This window comes from Giraffa tippelskirchi, chromosome 7 (assembly GCF_054371585.1).
Source record: "Giraffa tippelskirchi isolate mGirTip1 chromosome 7, T2T-mGirTip1v1.2.pri, whole genome shotgun sequence".
Lineage (NCBI taxonomy): Eukaryota > Metazoa > Chordata > Mammalia > Artiodactyla > Giraffidae > Giraffa > Giraffa tippelskirchi.
In genome coordinates, this window is record NC_137281.1 from 54,794,609 (window position 1) to 54,818,301 (window position 23,693).

Genomic DNA, 23,693 nt, shown 5'->3' on the forward strand with positions numbered 1-23,693 from the left:
TGACAGAAAACACAGAGGAAGCGGCAAGTTGCTGGCGAGGATTAGGAAATAAAGGAGTCACTGCCTCGTCCACTTCTCCAAGGGTTGGAAGCAACGGTAATGAAACTCACCTTGAAAGGTAATCTCCATGAACCGTGATAAGAGCAGCTGACATTTTACACAGCGCAAGCCTTCCAGTTCAGCCTGGCCGTTCCAATAAAAGCCATCTACATACAGTTCACTGTTTGTTTGTTTTTTAATGTTTCTACATGTTGCTTTGTCTTCTCCTCCTCTCTCCCTCCCTAAGCAGCAAAGAACAATCTGCGGTTCTGGACCTTCTCATTGATATGATCTGGGCTCTGGTTTTCAAGGCACTGGATGAAGAAGCTTCTACATTTGGAGAATAACCTCCATTTCTCTCTTCTACTCTGCTTCCCCATCCATCTTTCATCTCTTTCTGCTAACCTCTGACTCTGGTTAAAAAGAAAAAAAAAAAGTTCTTGGCAAAGGCCCATCTACTGCCTGACTCCCTCAGCTAAGAAATTCTATTTCATCTCAGTCCTGTGATTAGGAATCCAAACCACAGGGGCTTCGGAGGCAGAGAATAATTAAGTTGGTCTGAATTTAGATACAAGATCTTGGGTTCCAGCCTCATCGCTGCCACTTACCAGCTGCCTGATCTGAAGCGAGCTGCTATGCATGCCCGCTACTCACCTTCTGTACCAGGCAAGCAGTCTAATGCCATCCACCTGGAGGGTCATTCTGAGGATTAAATGAGGCGCTGCCTTCATAAGGCTCATAATACTCACTCCCCTTCTTTCCAATCTGTATGCATGATTACATGCCGGGAGCAGAGGTGTCTGAAAATACTGAGGCGGGATCCCTCCTTCCCAGAGTCAAGGATGCTCTAAGCCAGAGTTCGTTCAGGTGGGTCCATGTGTACTGTGTTGCTGTTATCATTTAGCCGCTCAGTTGTGTTTGACCCTCTGTGACTTCATGGACTGTAGCTCACTAGGCTTCTCTGTCCATGGGATTTTTCCAGGCAAGAATACTGGAGTGGGTTGCCATTCCCTTCTCCAGGGGATCTTCCCAACCCAGGGATCAAACCCACATCTCCTGCATTGGCAGGTGGATTCCTTCCCACTGAGTCACCAGGAAGTCCCTGTGGTATTGTGCCCTTGTGCAAATGAGAAAAAGAAGAATTCAGTTCCATGGGAGCTGCTTGTCCAAGTTGCAAAGAAAGACCCCTCTCTCCGGCTAGGGCTGGGGGCTTTTTCACGTCTATGTTAATGTGATGCCTGTCCACACATTCGCCCTCTGTCAGGGGTCCTCACATAGACACACCCACCCAGCCCCACAGGGGGCTCTTTCCAAGGTCTCAGAGCCTTCAAGAAGGGAGAATCAACCCAGGTGTGAAGCAAACGCCTATGGTCCACTGTCATTCCTGCTTCTGTGCAGAGAAGGGGCCTTGTGATATAGATCTCTTCATTTTCATGTGTGCATACAAGGTCACTTTCCCAACCAATCAATAGAACAATCTGAATACACAATTTTCATGTCACAGTGTATTTTGGAATTGAAATACATGGGAGGGGAACAAGGACAGAGAGGCTTTGAAGAAGTCCGCTTCGGTAGGTGCATCATTTTACTTGTCTTCTAATTCATCTCAAATATATTTGACGATACATCTGCGATCCCTGCCTTCGTGGAAAGTCAGAAACAAAAAACAAAGTACTCTGAATGAGTTAAGTAAGATTTGAATTTGGCCTCTTTTCTTACTAAACAAGGCCCAACAGATTTTTCTAAGTGTCTCCTAGCTATATTTTGGCAATAGTTTTTTTTTTTTTTTTTCTCCATGTTAGTTTCTGCTTCTAGTCCCATTTGTCTAACTCTTCAAGATGTAAGACTAGTAAAAGATGAATTCTCCAACTGCTGTGTGTTCTCAGACAAGTCACTTAGCGTCTTTGTTTCTTCCTCTATGAGATGCAGTTATAATAAGTGGTCTAGCCCATAAGACTACTGTAAGGTCCAAAGCTGCTCTGTGTATGAACAACTGTGTTAATATTTTTAAGTGCTCAGACAGTTTGATTTCACGCCATGTCCAGCATACCTCCACCAATTTATAATTGCTTCACTAATACATGCCAGTGGACACTTTTTATTTTAATGGATGTTTCCCTTTTAAAGTCATCTTTGTGACTGAGCCCCTTTAAGAGAATTTGATAAGTTACCAATATGTAAGTTTCAAGTTTCTATTTACTATAAGGGTATTTTGCATACCACTTTGAATGTCAAGTAGATAAAAGAATAAAAGTTAGATTGAAGTATCAAATAATTTGACTAGGCAGAGACATTTTATTAGAAGGCTGGTACTTATTTTCTCAATAACACAAAGACCCCTATAATAATGAGAGAATTAAAAATAAAAGCTGGAAAGAGATAAATCGGACCCAAGTCCATATATTAGCTAGTCACCCTTGGGCTTCATTTTTAGAGCTTCACTTGCCTTTTCTGTAAAATGGGCACATTTACAACAATATCTAGACCTCCTGAAAGGATTGAGTCCTTGAAAAGACTGGAAATAAAGGTTGTTGTGATCAGTCAGACAAATGCAGTATATACACATGCCTGTTACAAATAGTCATGATAATAATAAAAACTAAGCCATTATATTTATGTATTTCCCAATATTACTGGTTGTGGATAAATGAGACTAGCCATTTGATACATGCAAAACACCAAGGTTAGCTTTCCTCTTTGTCTGTGTCCCCTCCAGGCCTTAAATTTTCTGCCATACACAAAATCCTGAATCTATTTAGAAGCTGGAGGAACATCCAATAACAGAAGAAGGATTTCTGAAATCCAGCCTCTACCAAACTCTACCTAACGAATCCTCAGCAACCGGGTTCCACATCCCAGCCCATGCTGCACCTGCCAGCCTCCTTCCCCGTCTGCACACCTGCCTCCCATCAAGGATTCGCTTTTGGCATTTCTGTGTTTCTCCGGATGGCAACCCGCACACCTCTCAGTGAACGGTGGTCTGCCTGGGAGCTGACGGGCACAGAGACGTGTAGTTTGTGCCGATTTACGAGGTACACGTATGGGCGTCCTGGAAGCCTTCCTGGGGCTCACTTTATAAACTAACCCCTTACTTCAACATTCTGAAGACTCAGCACAGGCCAGGGGTGGATGGGGCCAGTGGCCCAGATCAGCCTTTCGGGTCTCCTGGTATCGGCGGTCACCACACACAGGCCCCTGCTCAGCACACACAATGCTGATTTACGACACTTGTGAGAAGAGGGAAGTGTCTGCATCTCTTTGTCATTCAGGCCACAACGTTCCTGATCTTACGGGGCTCCAAAATACCAACTTCTAGCCTTCCATAACTGAGGTGCACGCGGAGGCCAACCTCAGGGCTGTGTGTGAGCAGCATTTGGATTTGACTAAGGATGGCTTGGCTTCATTCATTCACTTGTTCATTCGTTCACGTGAAATGCTGGCCAAAGCCAAAGGGATACAAAGCAGAATGAAACACAATACCTGGCCTCAGAGACTTGTACATACAGGTCTGCCTGTATGTTATGCTAAGAAAAGCACAAAATCTATGAGTCAGCAGGGCCTGGCTGGAAGGCGATCTCTTCCACCTATCAGCCGTGTGATTCTCAGTAACTTTCTAATTCTCCAAAAGCCTTGGCATCCTCATCTGCAAAATGGGTATCATCCCACCCCATTTCATAGAGGATGCCTTGAGGAAATGACGCTCAGGAAATTGCTGTGAAAACTCTAAGCACCATACAAGCATTCAGGATTCTTACACATGCACCAGCAACACACAGGTGGAAGGAACACAGTCGGCAGTAAAGGAACAGAAAAAGAAAGTGAAAGGCGGTCAGTTGTGTCTGACCCCATGGACTATACAGCCCATGAAATTCTCCAGGCCAGAATACTGGGGTTGGTAGCCGTTCCCTTCTCCAGGGGATCTTCGCAACCCAGGGATCGAACCCAGGTCTCCTGAATTGCAGGCGGATTCTTTACCAGCTACTACAAGGGAAGCCCAAGAACACTGGAGTGGGTAGCTGATCCCGTCTCCAGCGGATCTTCCTGAACCAGGAATCGAACTGGGGTCTCCTGCATTGCAGACGGATTCTTTACCAGCTGAGCTATCAGGGAAGCCCAAAGGAACAGAAGAGAAAGGAAAATCAGAAACAGGAGCGTAGAGCCTAGTGGTGGTATAATAACCCAGTGGTCCACACTGCATGTTGTGGGTACCGTAACCTAATCTTTCCTTGTGGTAAAGCAGAGTGAGGGAGAGGCGGCAAGGAGAAGAGAAGGAGATGGCCAGACTATCCAGCAAAAGTGAGAGTCAGGTCTGTGTTGGGGTAAGAAGCAGTGGATAAGGAAGAATGTGAGCAGAGAGAATGGTATAACAGAGAGAGAGAGAAACGATGCTGACGTCGCTCGCTTTGTTTCCTGTATCCCACAAATGCTCAGATGAAGAGTCTGATGATGGGGGACCTACCACACTATTCAAAGAAGTGACTTTTCAAGGCAAGTTTCTTAACTCTCAGCGGTGAAACTAAGATACAAATGGTGATTTCAAAAGCCACTGCTGTAATGATTATAAATGGCTAGTATCTGTCTTTGGAGAACTTCTCGAAGGCATACGACTGAAGGAGTTCAAGGCTCCCTCCCAGAAGTGACCACCTCTGCTCTCACGCTGGCCTCTGTGAGCCCACTGCTGCAGACGGAGTCCTTTGGGGTGTCCGCTCTCCCATCACAGCCACTCCAGAAGAGGCGATGCCTTCTCTGACACAGAGGGAAGACGCATTTCCTTATGGACTCCATGCCTCTGCCAAGGGCTGAGCCGTGAGACCCCGCGGACAGAAGTGGCAGATTGCGGTCATGTGAAAACATGCCCACGAGCTCCTGGACAGCTGCCCCTGCACAGCGGGGTCAGTTTCCCCTCTCCTTAAGCATAGTCTTCAGTGGCTCTCTTCCAGTGACTAGAACGCAGGTGAGGTTTTAGTGTCTGACTGTGTGCGATGTCCGAGATCAGTGTCTGAAAGCCGCTGGAGCTTCCTCTTGCACCCTCTCTGAGGTCATCCACCTGGTCAATTGCCATATGTTGAGGAAGACCAAGCATCGGCCCACACGGTGAAGGACTGAGTCCTCCTGCCCACAGCCACATGTGTGCGCCAGTTTGGATGTGAAACCAACAGCTCACCAAGCCTTGAGCGACCACAGCCCCAGCCAACAGCTTGACCGAAACTTGACGAGAGACCCCTAGACACAGCCATCTATCTAGGCTACTCCCTCATGTCTGAACTACAGAAACTGTAAGGTATTAAATGTTTATTGCTTTAAACCATAAAGCTTTAGGGATAATGTGTTAAGCAGCAGCAGACAACTACTACAAAGACCTAGGAATGAGTACATGAATCCAGGAAAAACAGAAGCCACCCAAGATAAGAGGAAGGTCATTCAAGAAACAGAATTACACAGGGCCCGACAACGTCAGAACCCGTCAAGAGTGGTTCTCTCCCACTACCAGCTTCCGAATCTTCTGGAAGTTTACATTCTAGGGCTTGGAATGGACAGCAACAGGTGCTCATTAAAAGCTTCTGGATGTAACGATAACAATTGTTATTTTTGCAAACATTTAATGAGCACTGATTATGCCCAGGGATGATGTTTCACGCTTTCTAAGAATTTTTTCTTTTGATCTCAATACTCCCAAACATGTAGATAGCATTATGATCATGGTTTCATAGATAGGGAAAAAACAAAACAAAACAACTTCAAGACAAGGAAGTTCAAATGACCTGCCCGAGGTCTCACCTAGTGGGCAGCCCACTCCGACCGTGGCAGTCATGGATGCTGGCACTGTGTGGCTGGGGACATGCACTGGGATTCCCACGTTGGGTACCCAGTGGGCACTCTGAGCCACAGGATAAACAGTGCATCTTCCTAGAGCATCAGCATTGCTCACAGCCAAGCAAAGAAAAACCTCACTTTTGCCTTTACATGGACACAGGTAATCTGAGCGGAATGCAAACTTTTCCTGGAGCTTTCAAGATAAGACACTCGCAGTGTCTCGAGGGGATGTCCCAGACCCCCAGGAGCGCATGTGCAGTCTCTGTAGGAAGAACTGGCTGGGACACTGCTTGAGGAGGAGGACATGAGGCTGGATGGGGGGTCGTGACCTCCAGAGTCACAGAGCTTGCCATCAGGGAGTTGAGGTCCGCAGCCTTCCCCTCCTGGCGGATTCTCATCTCTCCAGGCCTCTCCAGCAGCCAGGCCGCGGCAGCTACAAAGCCCCTCCTTCTCACCCGATCTCCACTCCCCAGATATCACACCCTGTCCGTCCCCTCTGACAAGGATGGTGAAGACTTCCGTACTGTCAATGCTGGCAAGGAAAACATGGATTCCAGATACTCCTAAGTGTGTTTGCAATGATTGCAACAGCGCTTTCGATAAATAACTGAAGAAGAAGCGCCTGACCTGGAGGCTGCAGCGGGTGGGGACGGGAGTAGAGGAAAAGGCCGGCCAGCTCTGCGAACGGAAGGAAAGCGTCCTTTGCAGCACCGAGGGGGTGAGGCGCGGACTCCCAGGGGGCCCAGAGCCGCACACATGTTCCCTCCAATACACGCTGATGCCGTCCCGCCCGGCCAAATCGACCTGAACAGCGCGGAGAGCTGTGCGGACGCACCTGTCAGCCCCAATCGGCGCTGCGGAAATTTTGTTAGGAAAATAGACGTACTGAGATTCAATTTTTCGATTGTCTGAAGGCTTAATTTAGTGACCTTGGAGGATATCTCCTGGAGGTGAAAGAAGACACGGGGAATCTGCCTGGAGGGGGAAGGGGGGCAGACGGGGCTTCCCTGGTAATGGGTAATTTGTTTACTCTCCTTTGCAGGCCTCGTCAGGAAGCCGTGAAAGTAGTCAGGTAGCAGCTACCACTTTCTTAATGAAAAAAATTAAAAATCAAAACGGCACAGAGGGGCAGGGGAGATATGAGTGTGAGAGAGAGACGGACTGCTGTGTTACTTTCTAAGAGCAAATAGATATTAAGATTATATATATGTATATATATATATATATATATTATATGTACTTGGCCTCCTTCCTCTGCACTGGGGTGTCCAGAGGCTCACAACCCATGGTGGTGGTTTAGTTGCTAAGTTGTGTCCAACTCTTGTGTCCCCGTGGACTGTAGTCTGCCAGTCTCCTCTGTCCAGGGGATTTTCCAAGCAAGAATTCTGGAGTCAGTTCCATTTCCTTCTTCAGGGGATCTTCCCGACCCAGGGATCAAACCCTGGTCTCCTGCATTGCAGGCTTCCCTGATAGCTCAGTAGTTAAAGAATCCGCCTGCAATACAGGAGACCCCGGTTCAATTCCTGGGTTGAAGATTCACTGGAGAAGGGATAGGCTACCCACTCCAGTATTCTTGGGCTTCCCTGGTGGCTCAGCTGGTAAAGAATCCACCTGCAATGCGGGAGACTTGGGTTCAATCCCTGGGTTGGGAAGATCCCCTGGAGAAGGGAACAGCTACCCACTCCAGTATTCTTGCCTAGAGAATTCCATGGGGTCTAGTCCATGGGGTCATAAAGGGTTGGACACGACTGAGAGACTTTCACTTTCACTTTTTCTTTACTGACTGAGCTGCCAGGGAAGCTCAACCCACGTCTTCTCCCAAATGAGCAAGCCTGGGCCTGGTTGCACCAAGTTTCAGGCCCGCTCCTGTGCCTTCTTGAAGCCTTGCAATAGCTGCCCTTCCAGCCTTTGGGATCAGGCCAGACTCTCATTTGCCAACCCTCTGTGCCTCCTCCTAGCCTGGGGTAGCAAGGTGACAGGGGAGAACCAAGGGCTTCAATCCAGTCTTGCAATTCATGTTAGATAGCTCTAGCAAGCTCCTTTACCTCCAGGGCTCTCGATTTCCTCACATATGAAGTGGGGAGAACCACACCCACATTTTAGGATTAAAGAGAAGTGTGTGTACAGAATGCAGAAGAAGCTGCTCCAAGGACAGAGGTATCATCACCTCCATCGCTTGGTTTCAAATCCAGCACTGAGTTCCAGCTTGCTTATTTGTAAAACAGAAATAGTAACAGTACCTGCTTAAGAGGCTGGGGGATCAGAGACAATAATGGTAGAGGCAATTAATGAAAGATAACCAGGGCCTATTCTTTTTGCTCCCAACGCAGGGAGCAAGAGTTCAGTCCCTGACCGGGGAACTGAGATCCCACATGGAAGACAAAAAAAGTCACTGGCACGTGAATGGCACACAATATAGTATCAGAATTAATAGTGCAGGGTTTGGCACATAGCATAGACTGTATTGTGTTTATTATTGATACATAACTGTCTAATCATGTTTGGCACATATGGCACCCCACTCCAGTACTCTTGCCTGGAAAATCCCATGGACGGAGGAGCCTGGCGGGCTGCAGTCCATGGGGTCACTGAGTCGGACACGACTGAGCGACTCCACTTTCACTTTTCCCTTTCATGCCCTGGAGAAGGAAATGGCAACCCACTCCAGTACTCTTGCCTGGAGAATCCCAGGGACGGGGGAGCCTGGTGGGCTGCCGTCTATGGGGTCGCACAGAGTCGGACACGACTGACGCGACTTAGCAGGACCCGAATAAATATGATGTATTGTTATAAATTGGGCTTCCCAGGTAGTTCATCAGTAAAAACTCCACCTGCCAATGCAGGAAATGCAGGTTTGATCCCTGGGTAGGGAAGATCCTCTGGAGAAGGAAATGGCAACCCACTCCAGTATTCTTGCCTGGAGAACTCCATGGATGGAGGAGCCCGGAGGGCTACACTCCACGGGGTCGCGAAAGAGTCAGGGTATAACCGAGCAGCTAGACCACCACCACCAAGGATAATTGTAAGCAAGGATAAACGTCACGCTGGGAGCATTACAGATACCCTGTGAGTTGCAGTTACTGGTCACAGTGATGGTGATGATGTCAGAAGTCTGTCCATGGCAGGTGAGGCCCTGATGTCTGCCTAACTACCCACTTCCTTCTCAGCCCTGGCTTCCTTGACACACAGGGATGACTTCCGCTTCTGCATCCTAGCCCTGACCTCGCCTCTGGATCCACACTGTCCTCTCTGGGGACAGCTCTCTCTTGTCATCATCTTTGCCACTGCGACAGGGAGCAGGAGCCGGGCCTTGGTGTCCCTAGGACCCCAGAGGGGCATTCAGATTAGATTAGCTGGCAGCCTCTTTCCCGGCTGCCACTGGCTGCGTCCTGTGTGGTTGGCAGGGGTGTCATTAAGGCCTCATGGCCTGAGGATTTAATAGAGACACCAGGGCTCCCGGTCGCCAACGCCTGCAGCAATTTGCACCTGTGGACACCCAGGAGCTAATTCCCCTCTGTGCCCTGACGATTTCCACTGCCACTGTCCCCACCGTGTCAGCCAGCCCAGCCCCACACTGACAGATAAATCCGCCCAGAGCCCAGTCCTCACAGGGAAGCAGGGTAAGCCGGGCTCCCGTCCTGAAACAATACCACAGGCTGGCGGATGTGGTTTCCACCTGTTCTCTGAGACCTCATCTTTCAGATCCTTGCAAACCTTAGAGTCTCCCTGCTGGAAAACAGAGCCGGAGGGGTTGGGAGGAAAATGTGGATGATGGGGGTGGGTCTCGGAAATTATACACCTGGCCCTGGAGTCACCCAGACCCCAGCTCTGCCACCTTCTGAGTGACTTTATGCCACCGGCCTTTTCCATACTCATCTGTAAAATGGGCTTGCCTGTCACACTTCCCTTCCAAAGGCTGTTCTGATGTAACTGTGTAAACCTCTTTGCAGAGTATGGCATCCCACCAGCACTTGACTAGTGTCCGCGCTCACCATTTTGGCAGATCAGCCATTCTGGCCATCCTTTACCATTTTCAACGATGCTGACGTGCTCCTGCAGACCGATCTGCTAGAGCCCCATGGAGAGGCAGGCTGGGGTCCTGAAAGAACAGCCTTGGGGGTCAAATCTCCTGACAAAGGTATTTAACGGGAGCTCTCGGGTCCCCCTGCTGTCATCTGTAAAATGGAGGAATCACTTTGCACAGAAGGAAGTGACATACCAAAAAAATTTCTGTTCCCAATTATATATAGCAATTTAATGTATAACAACACAGTGTATTCGTTAAGGTCCTACTATGTGTCAAGTGTGATTAGACACTTAGGTACTAACAACGGACAGAGCACAACCTCTGCCGCGTGCAGACCCCGCAGTGAAGTCTGACGCTGCACTGACGCCACTCCGTGCCGACTGTCTGTCACTGACTGCTCTGACCCACCAGCCTCCTAAAGTGGGCCCTATTATTTCCACTTCACCAATGAGCACGTTGGCAGCATCACGCGTGCTTGACAATTCCACTTGAGGGAGCAAAGAAAGACCAGGGCAGAGAGAAATGGCCAAGTCAAGGAATCCACTGAGAAGTAGGTGTTGCCGTATATTTCACACCAGCGTGCTCTCAGCTGTGCTGAAATGCACACATCTGCAGGGATATATGCACACATTTATGCAAACTCCCTGACACCAGGGGCCAGGGCTGTTTTTACCAAACAAGGTCTGTTTATGCCCCAGAGGAAGCCTTTTTTCCACATCTGTCCGAAGAACCGACTGTCTCTGGATTGATGTATGTGATTACCTGGATGGGTGACCCTCACCTTTGTGGCATCCCAAGATGTGGGTCACCGTGGGCAACATGCAGGTGAGGGTGGCTTCGCTTACATCTTCCTGTTTCAGGAAACACCGGCCCTCTGTTTCAGTGCTGAATGGTGGGATGGCCCGAGATTCTGTACTTCCTCATCCACATGAGCCTCCTGTATGATAATGCGATTGCCGAGCCCCTCCCCCACCCTAGTGCCCGCCGCCCAGCCACCCAGCCGCAGAATGCAAACGTCCGGGGCATCATTAAGGCACTTCTATACAGCGCCGACCAAGGGCTGACCCTGCGACCATTTCCGCCATTAGATTTGAATGACCTCGGCAGCAGGGCTGAGAGGCCGGAGTATTAATTCACAGAGAACCACAAGCCCAATTTAAGATTTAATTTGAGATAACGAAGAGCTCCTGAAAGTGTATTCAAACTTCTCAGCGTGCAAGAAAAGGTCTTTCCCTGTTTCCCACATTGAATGTGAATCCAATCTTTCCTTAACAGAATTTATTCATCAATTTACAAGCAACGTGCAAGCCTCCTTTTCTCTTTTTCCAGCTCCTTCTGCTTAGTCAAACCCCCTTGTGATGTGTCTTTATGGGACCTTTTTTCCCCCTTCTTTCCTAATTTACAAGTGGCTGCCCTTGAGGGATTACTTTTCAATTTGATTGCATTCTTGAAGAGAAAACAGCCTTCGTTATGTATCTCCCCCAACACTCTGGTTCCCCTGGATCCCAACTTAAATATGCTAAGTGTCTGTTCAACAGGGATGCTGTCCTATAAAAAGCTTTGGCCCTGCAGTGTGACTCTGGGAGGCAAAGCCATGGAAGGATGCAAAGCACTCTGCCGTCCGTTAGCAAATCTGTGCTTCTGGGTTCTGGCGTGTGTCTAGACTCTGAAGTCTTTATTTCTTAAATATTTAAAATTCTAGGGACTTCCCTGGTGGGTCGAGAGGCTAAGAATCTACTTTCAAATGCAGGGGATGTGGGTTTGATCCCTGACTGGGGAACTAAGATCCCATATGCCACAGGGCAACTAAGCCTGCACGTTACAATCACTGAGCCTGTATGCCAGAACACAGAACCCACACGCTGCAGCAAACATCCTGAGCGCAAAGACCAGACCCAGCCAAATAAAATTAATATTTTTTTAATTAAAAATAATTTTCATTCTAGCTGGGGATGGGAATGGTATGCTTTGGACTCAGAAGCCTGAGTCTTAGCTGGAAAAGGAAATGGCAACCCACTCCAGTACTCTTGCCTGGAAAATTCCATGGACAGAGGAACCTGGTGGGCTGCAGTCCATGGAGTCGCTAAGAGTTGGACACGACTGAGCGATTTCACTTTCACTTTTCACTTTCATGCATTGGAGAAGGAAATGGCAACCCACTCCAGTATTCTTGCCTGGAGAATTCCAGGGACAGAGGAACCTGGTGGGCTGCCGTCTATGGGGTTGCACAGAATCGGACACGACTGAAGTGACTTAGCATGCTGCATCTGGCACAGTTTCAGGTACACTGCATTTTCTCAAAGACTCAGTTTGGCTTTAGAAATAGATTTAAGTTGAAGTCCCAGCATGGAATTCCACTTTCCTCCAGGCCTCGTTTCCTTGTCTGTGAAATGCCAAACACACCTTGGTGCTTCCCAAAGGCAACCTTAAACCCTACAAATGAAATAATACACGGGTGCAAGAATACGGCTAGTCACCTGACCATGGCCCTGGGACGGTGTTGGAAAATGAATAACCTGGCCTTGTAAACATTCTGGTTGCTGTTAAGATGAGACCAGGGGCAAAGGCAAGCATCATAGCATTTCATAATCCTGCAGCTGGTTTGCTTTATTTGCCTTGGGGCTTTCAAAAGGAGACACCATGGGTGGGCAGATGGAGGGAGGGGGCGTGGGAGGCGGGGCTCGGCTGGTGTGGCTGGTTTCCAGCTCAGCCTCCCTGGTGACTAGCCGTGTGACCCGGGCCAAGTCAGTCTGCACTTCTGCGCCTCAGTTTCCTTCTTTTATTCTTCTGCTCATTAGGTACAGAGGAAGGTCACCATGAGGGAAGGGCGGGTAGAGGTTAAACCACAGCTCCTGACTCGTAAAAGATGCATAGAGCCCAAAAGGCCAAGAGGAATGACCCAGAAAGCTGCAGGGCACGGTGGGTGAGCTGAACAGTGTTCTTCCAAATTCACGCTCATTACAAAGCTCAGAATGTGACTTTATTTGGAAACAGGGTCTTTGCAGGTGGAGTTAAGATAAAGATCAAGATGACGTTATACTGGCTAAAGGTGACTCCTAGCTCCAATGACTGGTGGTGTCCTTTTAAGAGACTGGAAAGGACACACAGGGATAGAGAGATGAAGGTCACATACGTCTACAAGCCTAGGAATGCCAGCGACCACCAGGAGCTGGGAGAGAGGCCTGGAACATACTCTGAGTCTCAGGGAAGAAAAAGAAAAAGATATACCCTGCCAGTACTTTGATTTGGGGTTTCTGGCCTCCTAAATGGTGAGACAGCAATTCCTGTTTAAGCCACCTAGCTTCTGATGGTAGCAAGGAGGAAACTCATAAGTGATATGGTTTGTACTTCAACAAGAGGCCCTCTCCCGAGCGAAGGCCCAGGGTTCTTATTTTCACTGGAGTTCTCGGCGTATTTTAGGGGAGGGAGGCGGTGTGCAGTCATCCTGCCCTATTGACCCGGAGAAGAACTGCCTAGGTTTTCTTGGCAGTCGACCATCAACTTTACTAATAGGAATGGGCCTAGAATTTTCTGGGTAGAATTTCTCAGATGGCTCGTTAGAGCTTTTTTAAAGGATGGTGAAGTGATTGAGGAGTATCACAGTGTCCCCAGACAATACCCTTGGGTCTTCTGAGATTCCATCACTGTCTCCTTCACACAGATGGGCCACTCCCACTGGTCAAGGGCGGGCAGAGGAGGACACGTCCAGAGCTTCAGGTTGTAGGTGGGCAAGGGCGTTCCTGCATGGCACATTTGGATTTCTGACGTTAAAACTGTAGGTGGTCATCATGGTTCTTGTTCAGTGTCGGCATTTAGGCTTAAGCGGCTTCCCTGATGCTTCCTGCCAGCAGGGATGGGTTCTCTGCGTCCTGAGAGCCCACTAGGGTGCCAGGTCCGCTGCAGGTGCTCAGAACGGTCACAGCAACGATGCAGGTTACAGGACAAGATAAACCAGAAGAAAAAGGCCCAACTTACATTATTTTGTTTCCGCCACACTGACAGCTTTTGTTGTTGTTGTTCAGCCGCTAAGTCGTGTTCGACTCTTCGCTACCTCATGGACTGCAGCATACCAGGCTTCCCTGTCCTCCACTATCTCCCAGAGTTTGCTCAAGTTCATGTCCACTGAGCCGGGGATGCTATCCAACCATCATGTCCTCTGTAGCACCCTTCTCTTCCTGCCCTCAATCTTTCCTAGCATCAGGGTCTTTTGCAGTGACTTGGCTCTTTGCATCAGGTGGCCAAAGTATTAGAGCTTCAGCATCAGTCCTTCTAATGAATATTCAGGGTTGATTTCCTTTAGGGTTGACTGGTTTGACCTCTGACGCCTTACTACACCCGTTTTATGGATGTTGCTACCAAATCAAGAGCAAAACAGAGAAATGAATTGCTACTTTACCTAGGAAGCTGCAGATCCAGGATTACGTTCAGGTCTCAGGGATTCACAAGCCTGAACCCTGAATTGCCATCAGACACACCTCTGTGCTTTTGCTTAGGGATGAAAATTCTAGGGGTTTGTGGCCCTTGGACACGTTGGGGTCACCAAAGACATTTAGTGTCATACATAAAGGGTGGCTAAGTACTGATTACAACTAGCTCCGAGACTTAGCAAGATCAGCAACTTTCCCAGAAACACCCCACTGAGGGGCCAGATGCCGGCCAGGCTTCCTGACTATTAGCCCACACAACCCTCCACTCTACACACCCTCTCTCTCTGCTGATGCAATTCTGCCCATCTGCTCACTCAGACTTAAGACACCTTTGGAATTAAGTGTGACTGGACCCATTTTAGAGGAGAAGAAACTAAGGCCCTGAACAATTCATGAGTTGACTGGAAAGCTAGCGATAATGGCAGAGATAACACTGAAACCCAGGTCTGCCTGGTTCCAGGGCTTTCTAAAATACGTCAAGGCTCGGACCAACAAGGGCTGCAGAACAGCTCATGACAAGCCTGCCTCACAGGGGAGGGTTTCATGTGCTGGGGGCGGCGATGGTGAGGGAGGGGAGGAGCCGGGATGTGTCCAGGCTGGAAGGGAGGCCTGACTTGCATTGCCCATGTGTGGCTCAGATCTCTCTGTCCTGGGGGGGCCTGTGACCTCCAGGTGTCCAGCCCTCCAGGGGCATCTGAATGCAGAGGGGCGTGTCCTTCCTCGGGCAAGGTCACAGCCTTCCTGGGACAGTCCATGAGATGCTGTGTCCAGGCAGGCAGGGGCATGAAGGCCTGTCCACACTGGCCCGAGCGCTGATGCTGACACACCGATGGGCCCTTTCAGCTCCACAGGCCCCCACGAGGTCGGCTGGGACCCTCTGCTGGCTGCATCTCAGCTCAGCCTCTCCTCTGCCAGCTTTGTCCTACCTACAGGTGTTGACCCTAAGAAAAGTCCTGGACAGGAAATCTCCCCTCTGAGTCGGCTCCCTGGAACACCCAATGAGATGGTTTCTCATTTCTAAGGAAGACTGTCAGTGATGAGAGGGGTGGCTGGGGCCTGAGGCGTTCCTGGGGGTTGCAGGAGGAAGCTGGGAAAAGCCGGAGCCCGTCTGAGCAGGGCCCGCGTGCCTGCACACCGGTGCCGCCGCCCTGACTCCCACAGAGTGCGGGACTTAACGGGGCTGTGCTTGAGCTTCTTTGAGCTTCTTTGTTGACATAATTAGCGCTGGCTCTGAGCAAGAGGTTTTGTAGCCAACTTGGCGTGGGCTTGTGAGTTTTGATTGGCAAATTTGAAGCAAAGTTCAGCCAAGTTCTGTATCTATTTTGCACTAGGCCGAACGCACATCTAAAGAAGCCAACTCTTCCGATAGGTTTTCAGTTTTATGGTCATTGGGAGCTGAAGATATTAGCTCTTTAAGTGGACAAATGCTTCTGGCAGGCCAGGCCGCATTCGGAGGAGGAGAAATGCCTGAGGGTTCCTCTGAAAATTAATGTAATAAGATGCATTAATCAGAATTCTATCAAGTCTCCACACTTGGCCTGGGCTTAAGAGGCAATACTTTGAAACTGCAGTTTGGCTAAGCTTCCCTATTCTTTGCAAATCAGAATTGAAAAAGAAGGGAGAAAGAAAAGAAACAGAGCTAATGTTTAAGAAAAACCGGCAATGGGAAAAAGGTGTAAACAAGGTCTAATTCCTTAGCTCCACTAGGGGCTGCAGAGGGTTCTGAATGATTTGACCTTGCCATTTCCCCAAAGTTACCCCAGGCTGGCATCAGAGAGGTTGGGTCAGACCCCCAAGCTGGCTCAGGACTGGTTTGGACCAATGTCTTGGGTCCAGGTTGTTTACTAGCCAGTTTCTGGCTGACAATAACCTATTTCAGGACTTGCAATAGCATCTTGGCTATTTCTTATCCTCAGATGTTTGTAACCAGGGAATGAGAAATTTTGCAAGTTAAAACAGATTGACGTAGATGGGCATGTTGGCACTGTCTGACTTTTGCCTCAAATATTACCTTCTTGGGAACCCAGAAAACGGCGAGCTGCAGACTCAGAGCCAATACCAATTTCTCCTCAGCAACTCGACATTTTTAGGTGACACTTTACAATTTAAAGTGACATACCAGTGCCCTGAACATTTGTACTACATTTTGGCTGTGCTTTTAACGGGACATAGCTACATCTGTATTTACTATTATAACTCAGTACCCAAGAGATGAATATTTTTAAAGACAAAGGGCCAGGCTTTTGTAGAAACATTTTTTTCCCTTTTATATAAAAAAAAAAGTGGCTCCTTCTTGTCTGGTAGACTTTAGTAATTGGCAGGATTTTGAGTAAGCTCTTTTAAGAGCCCTCCATTTCTATTTTCACATTAAACACACTTGCAGTATCTATTAAAAGCACAAATACTGAAGCACACACCAGGACTGCCAATGAACTTACATGTGAAGTCCTCAGGCTGTCAGGAGAGACGACGTGAGCCTTGGTACAGTTTGATTTCTTAGGGATCTCGGAGTCGGAAAAGAAGAGGGTGCCTCTTTCTTCTGCCTCTTGGAGCCGGCCAGTGTCCCCTGTTTTACATCAACTCTATATCCAAGGTTTTTATCAGAAGGGGGTCAAGTTCACGATTTCATTACAGCAACAAATGCTGGCTTCTGCCTTTACCTCAGAGAGTATTTCCATTAAAGCCTGGGGGACCCCACACGGGAGAGGCAGAACAGATGCGTGGATACTTCTGCCCTGTTCCAGCTGAGACCCCGAGCCATACGGGTCGAGGATGATGGAGTAACATCCCAGGAACGACGCGCAAGGTCACCCAGGGGACCTGGGAACATCTGGGAGAGAGCGGGGCCAGGGTGTGGGCAGGGGCGGGGGCCTCCCGACCCTGAAGAGACCTTCAAGGTCATTCTCAAGGTGACGTGCGGGCCCTGACGGAGCCAGATGTGAGCGTGGACCTGCAGGCGGCCAAGCAGCAGACGGGGGTCATTTAACACAGGCAGTGAGGGCAGCCGGCAACTGCCCTTGGCCTTGGACCGACAGTCGCACATGGAGCTCTTCAGCTCCTTTTCCAGATTTCTTTAAAATAAAAAAAACCAGGAAGGACGGGGAGGACGCAAGCCCTGGGGGAAAAGATGGGGCCAGAGCTCAGCGGAAGTCTTCTCTCAGCGCCTCTCCCGCTCCCAGAGATGGGTGTTTCGGATGGAAGCTGATGCACTGGGCAAGGAGAGGGCCCTGCTTTGAGATCTCAGACCATCTATATGGGTCAGGGTCCTGCAGGGACACAGAGGCTCACTCCAAGTGGTCATCTGAGGAGCGCTTGATAAAAGTGCTCTTTGCAAAGGTAGGTGTGAGATCACAGGAACCTGTGAGGTTTCCAGCAGCCTCCCGGGTTTAGTAACAGCAGGAAGAGCTCCAAGCCCTGACAGCTGAAAGTGGAGTGAGGCGGCCCCCACAGGCCCTGCAGGGAGTGAGCCTGGGGACCGAGCAGCCCCGCCTTGCTTTGTCTGCATTCCTACCCATGCACATCATCGAGATCTGGCCTGAAAACGAGGGCAGCATAGGCCACTGAGGTCAGCCTCCCAGGACACCGGGGCAGGGCTGGGGGGATCTGAAGGGGATGAAGATAACCAGGGCAGAAACCACATGCTGGAGGGCCTTTGGGGGCCTCGAGGGCCCAACTGCCAGGGCAAACGAGAGGTCAAGTTCAAGCTCATTGTCCACATTTCCCCGACTTCAACCAGGAGACCTTGGCTGTGACGCCTTATATACTAACCAACTACGTTAAGTGTTATATCAAAGTAGGATTATTTTCCTCCCGAAATATCTGATTTGGAAACCCTAACCTAGATGTCTTCTCTGGTTTCCTCCAGGTTTGTGGTGCATGATTCCACAGAAGCAGCAGCACAGCCTATGGAGCGTGCCTCTCCGCACCACGCATGTTAGCGAAGATCACGGGTGCTTTTTTATCAAAACCATGGCTGCCACCCTTTCTGCTTGGTGCATACGTTGAGAATCCAACATTCTGGAGCAGAGGCTTAATTTAAATTTATTTATTTTTTAAGAAAAGTCACCATGCATGACATTTCATTTTACAGTGGGACACAGGAGATCTGAAGAACAGGGGAAAAATTTATACTAAGTTTTCGAACATAGCTCCTTCAAGTTCAAATGGAAAATGACTGAAGATGTTTTAGGAAAAGAGAGAGATTTCCACAGGAGGATTAAAAAAAGCAAAGAGAGAGATAGGGGAAATCCAACTCCAGAAAGGAGAAAAATGATTGCCTGAAAGGCACGCAAAGGAAAGGCATGTCGTTGCTGAAGTTCTCCGGGAGAAATGGCGAGGATGGCTTTGCGGTGACTGGCCCTGGCCGCTGGGGAGGGCCCAGCCGAGTTCTTGATTTCTCTGATGGCACTTTGCTGGGCACAGACAGCTGAAGACTGCATACCAGGGCTGTGTTCTTCAGGGCAGATCTTCAATCCAGAAGACAAAAGAAAAACTCAGCGGGGTGGGGTGGGGTGGGGGGGGTGCCTAAAACCAGGGAGATGCGACAAGATGCAGACTGGAGGGGGGCGGGGCAGCCTCCGGCGGGGGAGGGGGAGCCACTACCTCTCCTAATCGAGATTAATGGCTTGCTCAGGCGAGCGGCTACAAACCTGCCAAATGTGCTGACCGCCTGAAATTAGCAAAGGTGGTGACTAAGGAAGGAAGGAAAAATGTACAACGTGCTGGGTCTGAGTGAGTCTCACTCATCCCGGTCTGACATATGACAAATGAAATTAACGGCGACACAGAGAGTGCAACAAGTCTTAGGAAACGCACGCCGAGGGGATGTGATTGATCTCCAAGGAGGCTCCTGCGGTTGTTGATAAGACCTTGGGAGCATGACAGATGCCCGCGTCTGCACAAGCCTCCCCCCACCCCATCCCACTCACACACACGCAGGGCACAGCCAAGCACGGCACAGCCAAGCATGGCACAGCTGTGTGGGCTCAGTCACGTCTCTTCTAACTGGGACAAAGTAAGTGTCCCAGAAATGAGAACGGATCATCCTGGACTCCGGCGAAACTCGGCTCGAGCGTCACGCTCCACTCTGGTCACCACCTTATAAAAATGTTATTAATCAAACACCTGAGCGGGATGAGGAGATGCACAGAGGCTGATTCTCAGACTTAAACGTCTAAGCGCCCTTAAAAGGGCTGCATTTCTACAGCTTAGGAGGGAAGAAAACAGAAGGGGAAAGGACAGGAGAAAAAATTCCATGAAAAGTATTTAGGATCTGAAATACTTGTGGGGAAGATGAATCCATGACAGCAAAACAGCAAAATCAGAGGCAATGTTAAAGGTAAATGTGAGTAACTGAATTTTTTTTTCAAAAAAATGATTATAGAGAACAAAAGATATATACACAAATTGTAACCAAAACAAAACAAAAACACAAACCAATGGCAAAAAACTCACAAACATCTCAGGGTTTTCCTGTAACATGATGGAAATAATAGACTAATATCAATGTACCCACTGGAGTAGATTCCCTAACTGTGTTTCTCTCTGAAATTCATGGTAATCTTCTTACATTTGATTTTTTTTCTCTCCATTTCTAAAGACAAATTCAACGGTGAGTCAAAACCTTTTCAAAAAAAAGATGCCTGTAAGAAAAACCATACGGAATGATAGTATTTTCTCTTGTTTTATGATTGAGATAAACTACACAGGAAGTCTTTGTTTCATTCTGAGACCTGTTAGCTAAGACTTTGTATTAGTGCCTTTGGATAAGATTTTTTTTTTTTCTTTTCCTTTTTTAGCATTTTTTTAAGAAGTTGAGATTACAAGAAAACATAAGATTACAAGAAAACATAAAATCTGTCATTCTGAATCCATGTCAACTTGAGGGTCTCATAACCCAGAAGCACCAAGAGATGTGGCAGAACGGTGACCTCCTCTGTGACGTTCCCCCTGAGCCCTCCGGCTGTCACTCGGCCTCCTTGGGAGACTGGCAGCAATGTTTCCAAGCTGGGACATCCCACTCCATCTACACTTCCATGCACTGACGACACTGCATGTTGGGCCCTGTGCTGGCTGCTGGCCTGGGGTTCAAGAGGATGAGACCCAGTCCCCTTCACAAGGACCTGACTGTCTACCGGTGGAAATGATGGCTTTGATGCTGTTGTAACAACTACTATCTGTTCAGTCATTACTGCATAAATTCTTCACAGTTCAGTTGCTCAGTCATGTCCGACTCTTTGCGACCCCACGAATCGCAGCACGCCAGGCCGCTCTGTCCATCACCAACTCCCGGAGTTTACCCAAACCCTCCATCGAGTCAGTGATGCCATCCAACCATCTCATCCTCTGTCGTCCCCTTCTCCTCCTGCCCCCAATCCTTCCTAGCATTAGGGTCTTTTCCAACGAGTCAACTCTTCGCATGAGGTGGCCAAAGTATTGGAGTTTCAGCTTCAACATCAGTCCTTCCAATGAACACCCAGGATTGATCTCCTTCAGGATGGAGTGATTGGATCTCCTTGCAGTCCAAGGGACTCTCAAGAGTCTTCTCCAACACCACAGTTCAAAAGCATCAATTCTTCGGCGCTCAGCTTTCTTCACCGTCCAACTCTCACATCCATACATGACCACTGCAAAAACCATAGCCTTGAGTAGACGGACCGTTGTTGGCAAAGTAATGTCTCTGCTTTTAAATATGCTATCAAGGTTGGCCATAACCTTCCTTCCAAGGAGTAAGCGTCTTCTAATTTCATGGCTAAAATCACCATCAGCAGTGATTTTCGAGCCCCCAAAAATAAAGTCTGACACTGTTTCCACTGTTTCCCCGTCTATTTCCCATGAAGTGATGGGACCAGATGCCATGATCTTAGTTTTCTGAACGTTGAGCTTTAAGCCAACTTTTTCACTCTCCTCTTTCACTTTCATCAAGAGGCTCTTTAGTTCTTCTTCACTTTCTGCCATAAGGATGGTGTCATCTGAATCTCTGAGGTTATTGATATTTCTCCTGGCAATCTTGATTCCAGTGTTTCTTCCAGCCCAGCGTTTCTCATGATGTACTCTGCATAGAAGTTAAATAAGCAGGGTGACAATATACAGCCTTGACGTACTCCTTTTCCTATTTGGAACCAGTCTGTTGTTCCATGTCCAGTTCTAACTGTTGCTTCCTGACCTGCATACAGGTTTCTCAAGAGACAGGTCAGATGGTCTGGTATCCCCATCTCTTTCAGAATTTTCCACAGTTTATTGTGATCCACACTGTCAAAGGCTTTGGCATAGTCAATAAAGCAGAAATAGATGTTTTTCTGGAACTCTCTTGCTTTTTTGATGATCCAGTGGATGTTGGCAATTTGATCTCTGGTTCCTCTGCCTTTTCTAAAACCAGCTTGAACATCTGGAAGTTCACGGTTCACGTATTGCTGAAGCCTGGCTTGGAGAATTTTGAGCATTACTTTACTAGCATGTGAGATGAGTGCAATTGTGCGGTAGTTTGAGCATTCTTTGGCATTGCCTTTCTTTGGGATTGGAATGAAAACTGACCTTTTCTAGTCCTGTGGCCATTGCTGAGTTTTCCAGATTTGCTGGCATATTGAGTGCAGCACTTTCACAGCATCATCTTTCAGGATTTGAAATAGCTCAACTGGAATTCCATCACCTCCACTAGCTTTGTTCGTAGTGATGCTTTCTAAGGCCCACTTGACTTCACATTCCAGGATGTCTGGCTCTAGCTGAGTGATCACACCATCGTGATAATCTGGGTCGTGAAGATCTTTTTTGTACGTTCTTCTGTGTATTCTTGCCACCTCTTCTTAATATCTTCTGCTTCTGTTAGGTCCATACCATTTCTGTCCTTTATCGAGCCCATCTTTGCAAGAAATGTTCCCTTGGTATCTCTAATTTTCTTGAAGAGTTCTCTAGTCTTTCCCATTCTGTTGTTTTCCTCTATTTCTTTGCAGTGATCGCTGAGGAAGGTTTTCTTATCTCTCCTTGCTATTCTTTGGAACTCTGCATTCAGATGGGAATATCTTTCCTTTTCTCCTTTACTTTTCCCTTCTTTTTTCTTCCCAGCTATCTGCAAGGCCTCCTCAGACAGCCATTTTGCTTTTTTCCATTTTTTGCATTTCTTGTCTACGGGGATGGTCTTGATCCCTGTCTCCTGTACAATGTCACGAACCTCTGTCCATAGTTCATCAGGCATTCTGTCTATCAGATCTAGTCCCTTAAATCTATTTGTCACTTCTACTGTATAATTATAAGGGATTTGATCTAGGTCATACCTGAATGGACTAGTGGTTTTCCCTACTTTCTTCAATTTAAGTCTGAATTTGGCAATAAGGAGTTCATGACCTGAGCCACAGTCTGCTCCTGGTCTTGTTTTTGCTGACTGTATAGAGCTTCTCCATCTTTGGCTGCAAAGAATATAATCAATCTGATTTCAGTGTTGACCATCTTCTTTAAATCACTATGCTTTAAAAGGCCTGTGTATTCCTCAAAACAAGGTAAGTCTTATTATCCTCGCAAGTCAGAGGAGACCACGTAAAAGGTTACATTACCTGAAGGATTCTTTTTGGACTGACGTCTGTGTCCTCCCCAAATTCATATACTGAAGTCCTAACCTCACAGTGTGATGGTATTCAGAGGCGGGGCCTTAGGGAGGTGATTGTGTTTAGAGGAGGTCATAAGGGTGGAGCCCTCACAGTGGGATTAGCATCCTCCTGGAAGAGACAGACTGACCAGAGCTCTCTCTCGCCATCATGCAACGACATAGAGAGAAGGCGGCCGTGCGCAAGCCACAAAGAGAGCCCTTGCCAGGAAGGGAATCTGCCTGCATGCAGGTCTTGGATTTCCAGTCTCCAGAACTGTGGGAAATTCATGGCTGTTGTTGAAGCCACCAGTCTATGGTGCTTTGTTACAGAAGCCTGAGCTAAGCCACCAAGAAGACACTTAGGAAGCACAGAGTCAAGATTCAAACTCAGTTGGCCTGATTCCACTGCATCATAAAAGTTTAGAGGATACAGAAATAAAGAAAGGAGAAGAGGAGGGGAGGAAGGGAAGGAGGAAGCAAGGGAAAGAAGGAAAGAGAGAAAGAGGGGAAGAAAAAGTAGCAGATTCAGGGAACCTACACAACGATGGCTTCTAAATGGCATTCCAGTTATATGAATGCACCAGGAAATATAACCCTCCAAAGTGGGAATTCCAACCCAAGGAGCCCATGAATCACAGAGAAGACAGACGGCCATGAATTGATCAGCAATGGCAGAGTTCTCTAAAAACACGTACCTTGGGAACTTCCCTCGGTCTCGTGGTTGGGAGTCCACCTGCCAATGCAGGGGACATGGGTTTGATCCTTGGTCCGGGAAGATCCCACAACCTCGGGGCAACTAAGCAAGTGT

General features: G+C 48.2%; 1 protein-coding gene and 1 long non-coding RNA gene across 9 annotated transcripts in view; both read right to left on the reverse strand.

Annotated features, from left to right (window-relative positions):
- The window catches only part of WWOX (WW domain containing oxidoreductase), a 918,690-nt gene that overhangs the window by 320,503 nt on the left and 574,494 nt on the right, over positions 1 to 23,693 (reverse strand). The window contains exon 9 of one of the 8 annotated variants that reach the window (XM_081513869.1): positions 1,523 to 1,680. The exons of 5 other annotated variants lie outside the window; for them this stretch is intronic. In XM_081513869.1, coding sequence (XP_081369995.1) covers positions 1,636 to 1,680 — 45 coding nt within the window. In that variant the 3' untranslated portion in view covers positions 1,523 to 1,635. Of the gene's footprint in view, positions 1 to 1,522; positions 1,681 to 18,332; positions 18,774 to 23,693 lie in introns of those variants that run through there. 2 more of the 8 variants (XM_081513871.1, XM_081513856.1) reach the window with 2 other exon arrangements.
- On the reverse strand, positions 12,839 to 17,599 carry LOC145514885 (uncharacterized). The gene is made up of 2 exons (XR_014060539.1): positions 16,746 to 17,599; positions 12,839 to 15,786 (listed from the first exon to the last, which is right to left on the reverse strand). It is a non-coding gene; the product is annotated as an uncharacterized LOC145514885 (long non-coding RNA).